At 40.5% G+C, this 17,620-nt stretch overlaps 1 protein-coding gene across 1 annotated transcript in view; it reads right to left on the reverse strand.

Annotated features, from left to right (window-relative positions):
- Positions 1 to 1,366: 1,366 nt before the first annotated feature.
- The window catches only part of htr7c (5-hydroxytryptamine (serotonin) receptor 7c), a 37,787-nt gene continuing 21,533 nt past the window's right edge, over positions 1,367 to 17,620 (reverse strand). The window contains exon 2 of the mRNA XM_008417599.3: positions 1,367 to 5,753. Within this exon, the coding sequence (XP_008415821.1) occupies positions 5,015 to 5,753 (739 nt within the window). The 3' untranslated portion in view covers positions 1,367 to 5,014. The remainder of the gene's footprint in view (positions 5,754 to 17,620) is intronic.

The following is a 17,620-nucleotide window of genomic DNA, read 5'->3' on the forward strand; positions in this document are numbered from 1 at the left end:
TAGCTGGTCATCAGAGTGTAATTGCCGAATTTGCTGCCTCACAAAGGCTGTTCGTAATCTCTGAGTGTTTGGGGTGTGAGGGACACAAAATTGCAGTTCTTGGTTCTGTTTGCCCATGCCTAATCAAAGCATCCCCACTTAATTACTGGGCTAGATCAAAAATAGCAAGGCAAAAGTGTCCATTACCTCATCAACCCCCGCAGCCTGTCAGAACTGGCAACGGGGCCCGTGGGCAGCTAATGTGAAAGACTCATCTGCTACTACCCTCTTCGTTCCCTTTGATGAATTATAGCTGCTTCCTCACACGTAAACATTTCGCCCTCTTATCCTATTCACTGATACTGATGAGAGACATCAGGCAGAGAGTCACACTCACAGAGAGAGAGAGCGCCGTCTGCTTCCAGGCACACTGGTTCTCATTCCCCAAGAGTAACACCTGCTGAGACATACAACATGTTTGGGCAATTCACAAGCTTCACTTGGACTGCTTACTATTTTTTGTGTGTGTGTGTGTGTGTGTGTGTGTGTGTGCGTGTGTGCGTGTGTGTGTGTGTGTGTGTGTGTGTGTGTGTGTGTGTGTGTGTGTGTGTGTGTGTGTGTGTGTGTGTGTGTGTGTGTGTGTGTGTGTGTTTGTGTGTGAACACAGAAATGTCAGCTAGTTTGGGTCATGTTCCCAACTGTTTACAGTAGGGATCACCAAAGATTTTTATGTAAGTATTCCCCCAAATTAACACACATATGACACTTCCAGGCTCAAAATGAGAAGAATCTGAGAGTTAATTTGAGTGTTTTTGATTTTGGGAGCTATCTCACAAAATCTTCTATGGCAAAGAAAAGACATAATAATTAAGCTAATGTTGCACTTTTTTATTGTGTAAATATTACAACAAGTTTTAAATGGGAGAGGCTGGTAAAGATATGACACAGAAACTAGAGCAATCTGAAATAAAGTGTTTGGAACCATGTTTCATCAAACGTGTTCTGTCCCGTAAAATACCTGAGAGTTGCTGTAAAACGTTCGCTAAGGTAAGACAATTACGACATTTTTTTTTTCCTTATATTGGACACGTTTATCATGATTTATCATGAATTTTTGTTTCACTTCTGTTTGCTCTTTGTTATGTTCACAGTAACAGAAAGGTGGGGTAGTACACGGCAGCATCGTGAAGTTTGTCGTCCATTACAGACAAAAGAAGAAGAAGAAATGATGAAAACGATAGTTTTATGTGAAATTTGATGCTTTTTTACTTAAATCAACATATTTTTGTGTTTCATAGAAAAGCCATAGATATGCACTAGTGTGTTGTATTAACATTATTTGAATATTTTGTGCAGTTCCTCCATGTGTGAACCCTGTGCTCCTGTGTTCTTAGCTTTTTAGTTTTCCCTCCCTTTCTTGTTTTTTTTTTTTTGTTTTTTTTTTACCTTCAAATACTTTACAGGTTTGGTGTTATTCTTGATTTTAACATGACTTCAGAGAGAGTTACTCAAATAAATCAGATGACACTATGTATCTGCAGTGAATTTCACTTCCCCCCATTTTTGAAAGTTAAAAGTTAGTGGAAAAATACGAGAGTTTTGCTTACTTTGCAGATATAAAATATATTCTGAAATCCCAGCATTATCAATAAAATACCCATCTCGACTTTGTGAAAAACCCCAGCGTAGGAAGTCTGTTTCAAATGTTGCTGTCCGGGCCAGACCCCCTGCCGCTGTTCGTACTGACAAGCCTCAGAAATGTATTCATCTTAGACTGCGGTCGAACAACGGCGGCCGACTGCTGCACAAGATGAAAAGGCATAAAAAGACGTTCTGGTTGGTCAAAAGTTGCAACTCAAGAGTTTTGCAAGTACAAATGTTATGACTAATACATCCAAAGTATCATCATATGTGAAAAATCTGAAGATTTCCTGTAATTCTGAAGTTAACGCCCAACTAAGTTAGATTTTTAGACATAGGAAATGTTGCAAAGCGAAAGAGAAAAAGCTCCAAACAACAATAAGTTAAAAGATTATTGTGCTGCTCAACTCGGATAGCAATAATCTTCAAAATCATTCTGCACATTCCAGACTGCGATTTACCAGCGTCCATTGTTCCTTGCCACAGCACAAACCATGTCAGATGTCAGACATCAACTCATCTCAGAGTCTCCCAACAGTTTGAGTCATGACAGCGAACAGACCGCTGTCAACCCAGACTGAATAAAAGATCTTGCTCCAAGCAAACAGAGAATAAAAGCCAGGGTTTTTTTTTTTTTTTTTTTGGGTCACTGTCTCTTAACACATCTCCAGAGTCTTTGTGAGTGGCACAATAAACACGGAAAAACATTTTTTTTTTTTTTATCTTCTGGCCTGCCTCAGAGTTTGGATTTATTTCAGAAGGGGGATGAATCAAAGCTGGAAGGGAGGATAATACATTTTAAATGATAATCTGCACGCATGAGGCATTTGATTAGAAAGTGTTGTGTGAGGACAGAATATTTAAAGATTAGTGAAACATCCTCAGATCAAAAAGTAAATCTCAATCCAAGGAAGCAAAACTGGGAGGGTATGGCGCTGTGGAAAAGTATTTACCCCCTTAGCGCTTTCTTCCGTTTTGCTTTTTGGTCATACTTATGTGTTAAATAAGTAAAACAAAACTTGGTTTTCAAAATCTGATTTAAATTATGAATGGGGGGGAAATATACAGCAACCAATCTGGTGATAATGTGGATTAGATGTGAGTAGTCAAATCTCACTAGTCAAGTTAGCCTGAATAGAGCTAACAAGCTATTTTTAAGTCTTTGGGTCTCCAGTGAACCAAAGCGAAAGCCTCGTCCACAAGGCTTTCACTTGTGGACGTTGTAAAACGTCCACAAGCGTTTCTATGTTTTCTAGAGAGATAAATCTTCCCAGCCCACCAAATTTACTCCAAACACATCAAGGATGTCCCAAACAAATCCAGAGCAACAGCTGAGGCCCTGCAGGAATAAATTGCCTGTAGGCTCAGTGTAAAATGAGCATCCTTTTGAAGAGTTCAAAGGCCAAAATCATTACTGACCAAAAGGCCTGCCGCACATTTGACAAATAATGTCTTGATGAATCCCAAAACCTTAGAGGAAATGTTCTCCTTTGCTACTTCAGGAAACTGGACAACTTGCTGCAATTAAAGGAACCATGAGTTCTGCTCTGTACCAGAAAACAAAGAAGACAAATGTCTGACCATCAGTTTTTGATTTTAAACTCAATGGCTTGGGTTAGGTCAAGTCCGCCATTGATGGGTTTAAAAAAAAAAGTCAAGGTTTTGGAGTGACCTATTCAAAATCCAAAATATCAACTGAGATGCTACTTGTGCTCAAAACTCAATGATTAGATTAAGATTACGAACTGATGGCTGTTCCTGGAACGATTCAGCAGTTTTTCTCTTCTAGATAATGACTGTCACTGTAGTTTGACTCTCAAGATCACACACATCTCTTTGTAACTCATTCTACGCTAATTACTCATATACTATTATCTTTCTTTAGTTAATGGCATGATGTGTTGCTTTTTTTGAAGTCTTTAGGCCTATTCCATGTTGTAAGACAGGTTTTCTTTAAGTGTTTCCTTCATTATTACCCATTAGGACACAGTTAAATTTGAAGTGCTTATTTATTTACAAAGTGGTGAAATACACTGCCGCTTTCTAGGAGGTTTTCTAAAACTAACGACAAAGCAGTCACACGGAGCACTCAAATGCGGTTTTTGACAGAATAATTTACATAATAAAAAATAGCCGTCAAAAAATAATACAGCAGTACATCTATGTTTGGAAAAAAAAAGCTAATAAATGTACAGTATTTTCCAAAGAATTGAGGTAGAGAAAGCACACACTGTTTGATGATGACATTTGACAAGGATTTTGTACAGGTCACAGCGGAGTTTAAAACGGGAGCGCAGTCAGGAGGGAAGTGACCGCATCCTGATTTCCACGTGGGGAGTGGAAACGTTTGTTGGCAAACGACCAGTGGAAAAACAAAGAGTCTCAGGAACAGACCGATTGTTCAAGTGGAAAGGTCAGGAGCTGCTGTGGAATGAGACCGACCAAGGCGGGATGACAAGAGTGAGAAAAACCCACAATATTAAGGTTCAGGACACAAACGGTAAATGAATGAGGTCACGTTCAGTTCAAGCGCGCGCCGCAGTGTTTGGCCAAAACCATGAAAACACTTCTTCATGATTGCTTTCTTTTTTTTTTTTTCCCTCCCCCGCAAATCCATGTTTTGGTTGATGTGCACGGTGACACGTGAGACAAATGTTTCATGCAGACACTCAACAGACCAGTCTGCTTCTTTTACAATAAAGAGCAATGCCATCATTAGACAGGACGCCTTATAACACCACTCCTCTCTTGTCTCCTTCATCTCAGCGACTGTTGTCGGTTCCTGCACCTTTTATGGAACTCCATGAGCGGTCCGATGTAAACGCTGCCACGGGAAACAAAAGGGCCGTGAATATTACTTACTGCAATCTTTTCTGAAGGTGTTCACTTATGTGCTAATGGAGAAATTGAGGAGGCCTCAAAGACACGGTGCCACAAAAACAAAACACTCGTCTCTATAAAACATCACTTCGGTTTATGTACAGAAATCTGTTTGGATGATTTTTGTTTTTGTTGTAGCTGAAAGCCCTAGGGTAATTGTTTTTGTTTACAAGTCATTTCTTTCTCTTGCTCCAACATCACACCATAAATCAGGAGCCAGGATGTAATTGTTGGCATATGCACAAAAGCTGCTTCAGTTTAAGTGGCCCATCAAGGATCCACTATGTTGTTGTTTTTTTTCTCCTAAAATAGAAAGACTGAGTCATCTGCAAACTGAAGTAATCCTGCTGTTTCCATGGCTTTGCGGAGGGGCTTAAGAGCGACCAGCAGTTACTTTCTCTTTCTGCCAGTCTGTGTCTTATCTACAGGCCTGCTGTGTGCGCTATGCCCTTTATAGGCAACAAGTGCAGTTTAAAAAAAAAAAAACTGGACCGCAAAGTTAACCGTCCAGGCTTCACACCTTCAGAGCCTCGTGAACCCCCACGGCAGACAGCCGCCGGTTGATGTTGCGATAGCGGCAGCGGAGAAGGTCACGGTAGGTGGAGCGCAGGTCTCGGTTGAAGAAGGCGTAGATGAAGGGGTTCATCAGCGAGTTGGCGTAGCCCAGCCACAGCAGCGTGCGCTCCAGCCAGATGGGCACGCAGCTGCACTCCACCCCGCAGATGAACGGCCTGGCGGTGGTCAGGATGAAGAACGGCAGCCAGCACACGGCAAAAACGCCCACGATCACCCCGAGCGTGGTGGCCGCTTTCTGCTCCCGCTTGAAGATGGAGATGTTCTTGCGCTCGCGGTTCAGCAGGCGAGACAAGGCGGCGCACTCCTCAGCCACGCCGGGCGGCTTCAGGCCCTGCATGCGGAGCGCCTCGTTGGCCACCGTCTCCAGGCGCTCGCGCCGGGACAGGTCCGTGAAGCGGTGCTTGGCGCCGCTCTTGCGAGCCGCCCGGAAAATCTTGTAGTACATGAAGAGCATGACCAGCATAGGGATGTAAAAGGCTACTGCTGTGGAGTAGATGGTGTAGCCAAAGTCTTGGCTAATGAGGCACACACCGGCCGTGTGGACGTTTTTGGCCCAGCCGCAGAAAGGTGGCAGGGTGATGGATGCTGAAACCAGCCACACTCCCAGGATCATTTTAGCCATCAGCTGGCCGTTCTGCCGAGCTGGGTAGGTGAGAGGCCGTGTGATCCCGAGATATCTGTATGAAAGGAAGCAGAAAAACATCAGGATTAATCCCCACATGGGGGTTTCAGCAACAGCCAAGACATTCATGACTTTTTCTTCTAAACTCTATGACCATGACATAGGTTTATCATTCTAGTTGCAATGCAAAAGATTTACCATTTGCTATATTTTGACTATAATGGAACTAATGACAAGATCTGTAATGAGAGGCATTTTATTTGAAAACCATATATCCATTAATAGCATCATGAAGACCAACCAAAGATGGCAGACAGACCAAGGATAAAGTGGAGAGGTCTAAAGTAGGACTACGAGCCACTCAGGGAACTCTCGACATATAAATGGAAGAAGCTGGTTTTTGACCGACATTGAAGTTTTGACCCTTACATTGCAACGTAATTAGCTAAAAGGCTCAAAGTCCAAGCAAACATCCAATGGGAAAGTTGTGGCAAAGCTCTAAAGTTGCTGTTCACACACACTTTCCATTCACGCTGAGCTGTATTGCTAAGAGAAAGGCCCCAAAGTTTGTCAGACAAACACTGAAGTTTGTGGTTGAAACGCAACAAAATGTTAAAAAGTGGAAAGGCTTTTATCATTGACACACACGAGGTCTTTCTGTATATGGTGATATTAAATGCATTTCTTTGAGAGGTCATAACTGTTGTCATAGCCTCAAGACTTATCCTCGCTTTACTCCGGCTCCTAGAGCTTAGCAGCAGGAAAAAGGAGCCATCAATCAAACAGGCAGCACAGTGGATTCAAATAGCAGCTGAGGGGTGTCAGAGGAATAAAAATAGGTGTGAAAAGCGCGGATATGTGAAGAACAGAGAAAATAGCCACTATTCTCACAAAACGGGAAGAAAAAAAAAATGTGTGTCAACTTCACACCATATTTTGGCTCAATGTCCGCATTCATCTAAAGCAGCGAAAGTGTCATTGATGAAAAGTTGTACATTTCAGGCTCTAAGCGCTTTCTTTGGTTTCTACTCTATTGTTAATCAAAAGATAAAGAAAGGCTTTAGAGAGCAAGAGGCAATTCCCCAAACCGCCCTCCACCTTCGTAGTACAGCGGAGATGCTATCGCCAGAGAGAAAATCAAACTCGGCTCAGTCAGCTTAGGGAAGGATTTGTGCTCGCGGGGAGAAGCTTTCAGACGTCGAGTTTTGCTCTTCCTTTGTACACGTTCAGTTCGCTTTGGTGCTTGTCACTCACACCAGGCAGCAAAAATTCACAGGACAAACACCGCTTGGCTGACGGGCGCCGGTCCAAACGCTGTATTTATTTCAACTTTAAGTGACGCATGCAGGCATCTCTGCCTGTGAACACGTGGCAGCTTGATCAACACATGGCTGCAGGATCATTTAGCGTGGGCAATATGGCTGCCATGCACCGCAGGTGAAAACATTTGCTTTTAAACACAGAAGCGAACACAGCCCAGCCCCCAGACATGAGAACATTTGACACTAGTCAGGCTGTTTTTTTTTCTTTTTTTTTTTTTATCAGCTTTACTCCTTCACTTCCTCTCTTTGACCACATGCATGTATAATTTGAAGGTCACCCAAAGCATGTGGCCTGCATGCCTTTCATATCAGAATACATCAGCATTGTCACCTGACAACAGATGAGACATCCATCATTTCTTTTTGTATAATACTTTAGCATTGCAGTTGCCTCTTTGCAACGTGCTTTAGAAATATAGGAAAAATCTTGTGCCATAAGACGACATACTGACTCAGATTTCCATTTAATCTCACATTAGTCATGCGCACATCCTAAAGATCCCTTGGCGCAGGTTAGCTGAGCAAAATGGGTATTATCTAACAGACTTAGCTTACACTGTGCTTAACCACATGTCTGAACAGTTTACTACATCAATTAAAATGCACTTAAGCCACGAAGAGGGAGGATAAAAATAGTCAGATGGACATTATCAAACAGATATGAGACAAACATGGGGATTGGCTCTCGTCAAGCTAAGGGGTTTCTTAGATATACATAATGGATTGCCAGAAAGCCTCTCTGGCTGCATTATTGAATGACGAGAGAGCTGTCTGTGGGGGTAATTTTGTGTCTGGAGCTGTGGAGGGCAGTTTTCCACAACTATGACTCATTTTCAAATTTGATTTGAGACTGTTTTTTTTTTTTTATCTCCCTAGGAAAAAGAAAAAGAAAAGGAATTTAATTGCCAACACTGGCTTTACAAAAAGGACCTCCACCAATTTGGCGTAACATTACAAACGCCTGGCTTAGAGCATGTTGGTGACACCTTTTGCTAAAAAGATAAAAAATATTGATTGTGTTCACCCTTCTTATATCAGGCTTGTTTTGTTTTGTTTTTTTCCAGCAGATCAAATAGACTGAAAGGAAATCGGGGATTTTTGTGGAGCTCAAATTGAATGTTTCCTAAAACTATTCCTGAATTATTCCTGCTTTCTGTTCAGCATCCACAGGCAGCAGGGAGTACTGTTTCTGTGAAGTGGTGTGTTCGGTCTGCGACAATGCCTACGTTTGTGCTAGGTGTGAAAGTAACGCCCACATAGACGGCAGGACCCAGGATTTCCCAGATAAGCACTGCAGACACACCTGGTCCTCCACATGAAGCAAATGAAAGTGTGATTCATCAAACCAGGGCAACATGTTCTGGTGATTCATTCTGATACTCGCCGTGGACCAGGGTCAGCATGTGCATGTGCTGGTGTAAACATTATGCCAGTGTTGATGCTCTTCAGAAGCAGCATTAGCTTTGAACTAGGCCTGTCGCGATAACAAATTTTGCCAGATGATAAATTGTACCAGACCTTATTGCGATAAACGATAATATTGTTCTCTTGATATGTTATATTTCAAGGAACATAATAGTACCAATGGAAGAATAACGCAACAACACTTTCTCAAAGATCAAAAAACTTGAAATTCTGATGAGCATGTAAACAGTGGAAGTGGAGGAGATTTTAAATATCCAAAATAAATAAACAAAACAACAGAAACAACAAATAAAATGAATTCTGAAGCCTCTGTAGGTGAAATAGTGAGATAGTTGAGACCAAAGCACCAGACTGAAGGCCAGTTTTGGTAGAAAGCGAGAGAAAAGAGAAAAAAATGAAGCAAATGCAAATTATTGAGTTTGTTTTAGTTTATCAAGCAATTAGATGATTAATTGTTTATAGTGACTGGCCTACTTTGAACCTTGTCCTTCACCTTTCAGTGGTCATAATATCATAATGTTATTTGCTCCTACTTTTTGCCATTTATCTGGCAAAACGAAGGAGCAGCACCATCATATGTTGAGGTTGTTCACCTCACAAAACATGTTTTATTTCAATTTTAACTGGACACAACCCTATGAGAAAGAGTTTTAAAAAAAACTGCTGGTGTGGTTTCCAAAATCTATGCTATTACTATTAGTTTAAGAAATAACAGGCTTTTTTTTAGCCTGTTATTTAAAAAAATAACAGCTGACTAAACAACATCATAATGTTGTTTGGTCATCAAAAACATACCCAGAGTGCTGCTTTGATTCTTTCTTTCCTCACTAGCAGCAGCAGCTGTTCATTAAATGAACTACCTCTCAGTTCATTAAATGAACTACCTCTCAGTGGGAACCTCCTAAGAACGTTTGCAAATGGCTTAACGGAGAAGTATTGTGATGACGTGCTGAAGGCACGCGTCAAATAGAGCAGGAGCTTCTTAAAGAGACAGAGTCCCAATTTCACCGCATCAAGTTGCGAGGTTCAATTTCTTTTAAGTTATGTTTGATATACACAACATTTTTATAAGAACTGAAGATAACGTAGTTACTCGATAGTGTTATATGTGCCTGGAAAACAAACAATATTACCTCTTCAAGGACATTAAAATAATTTCTCAAGGTGCGTACATCCATTTCATTAATGTTGCTTCGTCACACTGTCTTTGCTATCACTTCAAAATGTGCTGGAATTTTTTCTTTTTTTTTTCCCTCCATACCATATTTCTGCTGTGACAGGACACCTCACAGCAGAAGCTCATAATCAAGTCAAAAACCAGTGGCGTCCGATTATAATCACCTCCCATTAAGCAGCATGAGCGGAACCAGAGAGCGTGGCGAACACACGGGGGAGTTTAGAGGCTTGTTTTCAGATCTCCAGAGGATTTGGGGCATATCCGGCGCCACAGCAGCCCCCAGGGATTACCCAGCCACTGACAAAAAGCCTGGCCAAGCTAATGGAGAATTCCATTACTTCCGCCAGGCTGCCAGCCACAGCGCGGTAAAGTGAACTATTTTCTGCACTTTAAAGACAGTAAGAGGCCGTGGTGTGCAGCGGCCGTCTGTCATCACCAGCGGCACCTCGCGAACCTTTCATAGCCAAGAAGAGAGCACACACATTGAAATATTCAAACGGAGGAGTTGGTCTGGAGGGTGAAGTGAAAGATTTAGAAACGGGTTTACCAGAAAAAAATAAATACATAACAGGTTGGAGCAACAGTTCCCGTGGAAAAACGACGCTCATTTGTCTCGCTCGGAAACTTCCGCCAGTGGACCGGAGGATAATTCAAAGCAATTCATTCAGAAAGTCTTGTCAAGTGTTGCCAGGTTTCCTGTCTCTGCCGATCGCGTGTGAGTGAAATGGTCACAGAGATCCACACGATGACGGGAACTGCACCATTTTTGCAAAACGACCATCTCCGAAAATTCTGAAAAGCGCAGCTTGGCTGCTTTTTTTATCCATCACTCAGCTGCGGCTATTCACTGCTTTCATGCGTGATTTGTTTTATATAAAGTTACTGAGAGTATTGGAGAGGGGAGGGGGAGGGGGGGGGGGGAGAAGAGGAAATGTGAAAAAGCAAGTTTTTTCCGCTCACTTCATGGTCCAATCGAAAAGGAAGAGTGAAAAGAAACTTTTTTTTGTTTGTTTTTTTTTAATTGACGTTAATTTTTTATTTAGTATTTATTGGAATGAGTAAAGACTTAAAAGAATAGTTTCCTCTTTATATCTTAGATTACCAATGAGTAGTCTGAATCTATATCTGCAGTAGATAAGAACCAAGCTCTCAATCTGGAGATGTAGAGAAAGAATGAGAGACAGCCCGATCCCTCCACGGCTCACCAAAAGAGACACTTTCTTATTTTTTTTTTTTTTTTACCCCACTATCATCATCTTTGCATCAGCCAGTTACACAGTCTGGGGTTGTTTTCCTGCAATGTGCTTGCAATGGCATTGTTACCCATATCAGTGTATAAGAAGGTCCTAAACAGGAAACGAACCACGTTTTTGTCATATTCTTCCAGTGGTTCATAGTGATATAAATGAGATGTCAGATATAGTGTCAGAGAGATCACCGTTTTCGTTCACAGAGTTATAATGTGCTTCCCGTGGACACTGTTGACTGGGGGGAAAAAGACTCCAACAGGTTTAGTTTGGTTAGTTTTTAGTCAAAGTAGTTCTTCTCACAAAAAACATAAAGCATCATGGTAAGGAAACCAAACAAGCACAATCGCTCTTATCAAGTCAGCCATGTTTTAAGTCTGCAAGCTTAAGGTCTGTTAACCAACTGTCTCAGGTCTTGTGTTACTTTATAAAGAGAGAGGCCAGCAAAAAAACAAGAAAAGAATCATATTCTGAGCAATTAAGAACATTTACAAGATAATTACCAAAGTCTGATTTTCCAAAAGTACAGAAGCAAGGCCACGACAGGCTCATGATGCTTTTTTTTTTGTTGTTGTTAAAAAAAAACTTACAAGTTCTGAAGCTTTTCTGATGAATTTACTGCATGATCAGAGTTTGTTTTTATTAATATTCACCAGTTTCTGAAATTTATCCAAAGGTAAACACTGATGTTAACATACCAGTGCTTTTTGTAAATATTACCAAAAGAAATGAAGGGCCCAGTTTCAGGGTTGAGAACATTTGCAAGACACAACTTTCATATTGTTTGGTATGTTAGTGTTAGTGTTAAAGCTAAAGGAGAATATTTTTGAAGAAAGTAAAGTCGCAGCACCAAAACAGCCAAACATCTGACAAATATAGAGATGAATAAAAACGTATACTACTAAATGAAGCTAAATAGTGATCATGCAGTCAGAGGCCTATTCCAATTCGTTGCAAGACTGACTGCTACTGGAGATCCTTCTGGCCTTCAGCATTACCATCGACTCTTTGAAGATACTTGGATGATATGAGTTACAACATCTCATTTGAATTGAATTGATTCAAAACAATAAATTCTGCACCCTTTAGATGACATGAGGTCAGAATATTGTAGTAGCTTTTGTTAACCTCGCTAATCAAGAATTATAATTGCATATTGAGCCTCTTCTGCAGAAACTCCAGCTGAAAAAAAACAACTCATTATCTACAAAAATACATACTGCAGCACCCTAAATGTCACATGTGGGAAAGCAAAAGGGAACTACCTGTAAATACTGATATAAACCACATTATGCAAATGAGACACTTTTTAGTTTAATGTACTTACAACTTATTCGGTTTTGATGTGTAAGTGAGACACTGATGTAATACTTCAGGATTTTTTCTGCAATAAACCAGAATGCATTACAAATTTACGACTGGCACTAATGACTTAGTTTCTCATCTTCTTTTGGATTTCTTAAGAAATGGACACGATGCGATGCGTTGATCGTACATGTCTGTCAAATAAATTAGTCATTTTACAAAGATTTCGTTTTTCCTCAAAAGCACAGGTTGGCTTGGATATCTTGTTCCTTTAAAGTACCGTATAAGTTGTCATTTTAAGGGTGCATTTTGTTTTTGCTTATCTGAAATATTTAAGTGACAAAAAGCAGAAGAAACAACATGTCATTCCAGTGATCTGAACATGATTCAAAATCAATAGGGACATAATTTTGAAACGAGCTGAGCTCACTGACTCATGCCACACTTAAAAGATTCTCAAACAGCAACATTAAAATCAGAACACAAACAATTGCAATAGCTACATAATACCTGAAGTCTGAAATGGAAAGAATATAAGAATTTAAAGTAGCTATTTTCCCAAACTTTATTAACCTTGAAGTCCTCTAGCCTGCTTCCAGGAGTTACTTTTTGTAATCACTTCGCTAGATTTAAAACCTCTGACCAGATGCTTGTTTCCTACATGTTCCTACATTTTCATTCTTCACAGGTGGCATCTCCAAATATTACAATTTGCAGCGTCCTCTCGATAGAGTTGCATATTTACACTTTCTAACGTGACAGTGAGCGTTTTACAGTGTCAGAAACACACCTAGATTCACAAAGCGGCTGCCATGTCTCTGCATTGTAAAGGAGTTTATGACGTCTGTTTTACCCTCCTGTTAATTGTTGAAAAGCACCAGAGTGGGTATTTTATGGCCTTTCCGGCATAACTCACCACCTGCCAGTTTGGGGAGAAGCTGCTGGCTCGCACCGCATTAGAGATGATAGGCAGCTATTAGTGCCACAGTGATAAATTGATTTCCCCTCCCAACAGTGGGCATGTCCATCCCTGTCAGAGCTGCCCGTCCTTGGAAAACAAAGCACTTACCCTACAGCCTCGACACAAGACGGAGAGAACAGGGTAAAAGAATGGAAGATGACAACTGAGCATTACGCTTAAAGACAACAACTCAAGATGATTCCTCTATCTTTGAGGCGCAGATGAAACTTTCTGAGAAACAAACAACAGCTCGACTCAAGGGTGGTTCTGAAGGAGCGTGACGTTCTATCACTGCTCTGGGAACAATAGCTTTTATTCTGACTGGCCTTTTTCAGCCTCGGCTTGTGAAGCCTGCCATTACTGTTCAATGCCGGCTGAGACACATCATTTCAACTGGAATGATAGTGCACGCTTTGGGATAATCACTCGTGGGAGGCCCTCTGTGTTGCATCATTCCCAAATCCAGCATTAGAAGGATAATCAAAAATCCATTTCATTTATTTTTAGGATGCGCCTAAATAGCCTTTTGGGGGCTGTGAGGGAGGGGAGTCAAAAATGGACTTCATTCCTCGGAATAATATGCCCTTTTGACAGTCTGCTTTTAGGGAATTAGCTGCTGTCAGGATACTTCCTGTTTTAAATTGCTGTTTTTTTATGTGTCGCTGCAGAACCTTGATTCGGTTTCTGTTGGGTTCTAATCTTTTAGCCCTCCGATTCATTGTAATGCTAATTTTAATCAGTTATGTGTTCTGCATTCAAAGCAGAAGAAAGACTAATTATTTCCCGCTGTATATGTTTTATATAGGGCTGGACGATTAAACCATAACGACATTTGTCACGACAGACGGGTGAGCAATATCACTAGAAGAGACGGCCGACAAAATTTTGATCATTTCACCGAACTACGATTCAGAACCACACGGCATTCTGGGGGATATAAGCAGAGGAAAGGCTTTAGCTGCTCAACCACTCATGGCTAGCTGAGCTAGGCTAGTGTAATCGACTAGCTCGCTCACTCTTTGATAAGTTAGCTAAGCTGTTGAGTAAATTGGGCAGCAGCAGCTTCACGTTGCCCCCAACATACTTCTCTGAGGTCAGTGCAGACCCAATGCAGACTCAAAGAGGGACGTACACACAAAGGTAAATTTTTCGCTTAGCTCTTAGCTTGACGACTGCTTTGAACTGACAGTTTTCCGTGGGGGAGAAGAAATCAGGCTAGACGCCCAACTAGCTCATCAAACTTGTTAGTGTCTATTCAGATTGTGGGAAATGAAGGAATTTCTCACCTACAATGCAGGCAATTGTTACCCTCGAATATGAAATCTCAACCGACCACAGATGGTGCGCAGTATGCAGAATACACACAGTACTCCTGAGTATTTGGGGGCAGTCTCATGTTTCGCCACCGTGCCCCAAGACTGCTTAAAAATGATATCATGATATCACTATTTACATCAGCTATTGCTGATCTAACAATGTTAAGCACTCTCTCCTTGTCTTTTTAGGCCTGAGTCTGTCCTCTATTATCATCAGACATTGACAACATATTAGCTGTGACCTTTTCTGGTGTTTTGACCTTTCTCTGTCTCTCACGGTGACAACCTGCTAGAGCCTGTTAGCTCATTTGGTCCTAACAAAACACTTTGAAAGCTCTCACATCATTATACACTTTATCAAATGATTGACATCACTGCCACATATAAAGTCATGAATTTCCTTTAGATGGGGGCCTGAGAATCTAATCTGAGCTAAACTGTAACATCTGCTTTATCATGTCTATCGTGTAAGCATTTAATTACAGATCCATGTATTTTTAAAGCATTCCAGGTAATGATTTTATCATTTGTGGTAATAAGTCACCACAAATCAGTGCATAATGGTCAAGTGGAAGACAAGGATATGTAGTTTTCAAAGCTTTTTACAAACAGCAATCTGAAAAGAGAGGTGTGGATCTGTATTTAACCTCCATTTGCTCTTAAAACCCAAAATAAAATCCACCATTAGTCACCATAATTACAAAAGAGGTCCAACTGTGTAATTTAATCCAAATATAAATCCTTCTGTTCCGTGTAAGGCTCAAAGGTTTGTCACAGAAAATTAGTGACCAAAAAGCATCATAAAGATTACAAAAGATAGTTCAGATATTAAAATATGGAGTAAAGTAAAACAGAAAAAGGTTATAAAACAATATCCCAAGCGTTGAGCATCTCACAAAACCCTAAGCAGAACTACAGGTTCAAAGTTCAATTAGTTGTCATGTCACTGGGAAGTTTCAAAGGAAAGAAGTCCTGGCTAAAGCAGCCACAAGGCACATTGGCAAAACACGCAACAAACGACACATAAAAAATGTTCATATACATTCTTCCTTTCACTTTACGGTTTTGTATTACATTGTGTTGAGCTATCCTGTAAAAGCCCAACTTCCTTGAAGTCTGTGGTTACAACATAGCACGCTGTGAAAAACTTCTAATGTACCGTCTCAACTCATTAACAAAACCTACTGCAAGCTTTACAAAAAGATGAGAAGAATGTAAAAATCCCACCAAATACAGGGAAAACAGCTTAACTTAATTAATCGAACAGAATTTGTACAGTCATTACCCGAGTTGCTCTCTAATGTGTCTTGACTCACATAGTGTCACTTAGGCTGTGTTCACTTTAAAAGTCTGAAATGAATAATTTCAGATTTTTCCCACAGATGCGCCCCTATCCTGGGGATGTGCGGGCGCAGAAAGCTAATTGACAATTTAAAATATTAAATCCAATTTGTATCTAGTTTGTGGCTCAATAAAACATTTATTTGACACAGGGCTATTAATCTTGTATTTTTTTTCACATGCACGAGCAGATTGTTTTTGTTTTTTTTTGTTTTTCATTAACCAAATGGCACAGCATTAGCATAGCTACTTACATATTAGAGGAAAGTCATTTAGTTTCTGTTCTCCGTCACAATTTGCTCCTACATGAACAAATGTTTGTCATCTTCTGGAGCTCAACGTCAGCCACAGATGCAATTGGTTTCATTTTGTATTTCTGCATGGCCGACAAAGACGACACATTGACTACATGCATATGTGTCTGTTGGAAGGAATCATTCATAGAAATGGTATTGGTAACTAGTTTCTTTTAATAAATACAGATTTTATGCTTCAGCTGGTTGTGAAAAAGCATTTTAAATGCCTAACATACCCTCACAAGTCATTTTATTATAGTGCCCTTTTGTCTTACAAATTGATTTAATTCTTAAAGAGCGCCATCTATCTCTCTTTTAAGGGACAGCTTAAAGCATGGCTGGTTAGTAATCAACACTGATCACTGAACCTTAGGTACCTGTGACAAATTTTGTGTTTTGCTATCATTTTTGCAACAAATATTGTTTTGTAAACATTTAAAAGAAACAAAAACAAAAAAAAGTTTTCCAACTGTATAGTTTGGATTTGTATGCATGTTTGTATCTTGTGCTTGTTTAATAGGACTGGATGGACATTAGCATTTTGCTAAATATAGTATATTTACAACAGCATTGTACGTTCATTAATAAGTACTGTCCCATTTAATAAAATCAATCAATCAATCATGAGTCAGAGACATTCTGCTGAGATCCTGGCCTGTATTATTAGCATGATAGCATCACCCATTCTCACCAGGAGAGGACCTTAATCTTTTAGATTAAGGTCATGTTCAAACAACAGTTTGAGATGATTTGGGCTTTTTTATATTATTTTTATTATCTTGTTGAAAGTAACCATGACAAGATGGGCACACTGTTATAAAAGGATGCACATGTTCAGTAGGATCAATAAGATGGTCCAAGGTGTTTCAATGAGTTACAATTACAAGGCCCAAAATGTGTCAAAAATGTATCCCTCACACGACGAATTACCGCAAGGCAACATGACTTAGTTTGTGCCAAATTCTGACCCAACAGCGGAAATTGAGATTCATCTGACCTGGCAGTATTTTTCCAAACTGTTACAGTCCCGTTTGGTGAGGCTGTGTAAACTGCGGCCTCGGTTTTCGGGTTTTAGCGCCCCTGGAGTGGCGTTCTGCTGCTGCAGCCCTGCTGCTTCAAGGTTTGATGTGTTGTGCATTCAGAGACGGTATTCTGCGAACCGTCTCTGTTTGCAACAAGCAGTTACTCACGGAGCTGCTGCCGCTCCATCATCTCAAACCAGTCAGCTCATTCTTCTCCGATCTCTGACATCAAAAAGGCATTTTTGTCCATACTAATGCCGCTCAACAGACACTTCTTCATTCTCTGCCCATTCTCTGTAAACCTAAGAGATGGTTCCACGTGAAACTCCCAGTAGATCGGCCGTTTCTAAAATAGACACCAGCAACCATGCCATGTTCGAAGTCCTTTAAATCTCCTTTTTATTCCTACTCCGATGCCCTGTTTGAGCTTTGGCAGGTCTTCTTCACTGGATATTTCTGCCCAATGCTCCGAGTTGTTCACATTTGACTGGCTATGGCTAAACTAAAGCA

This window comes from Poecilia reticulata, chromosome 9 (assembly GCF_904066995.2).
Source record: "Poecilia reticulata chromosome 9, P_reticulata-male-v2, whole genome shotgun sequence".
In the NCBI taxonomy this organism is placed as follows: domain Eukaryota; kingdom Metazoa; phylum Chordata; class Actinopteri; order Cyprinodontiformes; family Poeciliidae; genus Poecilia; species Poecilia reticulata.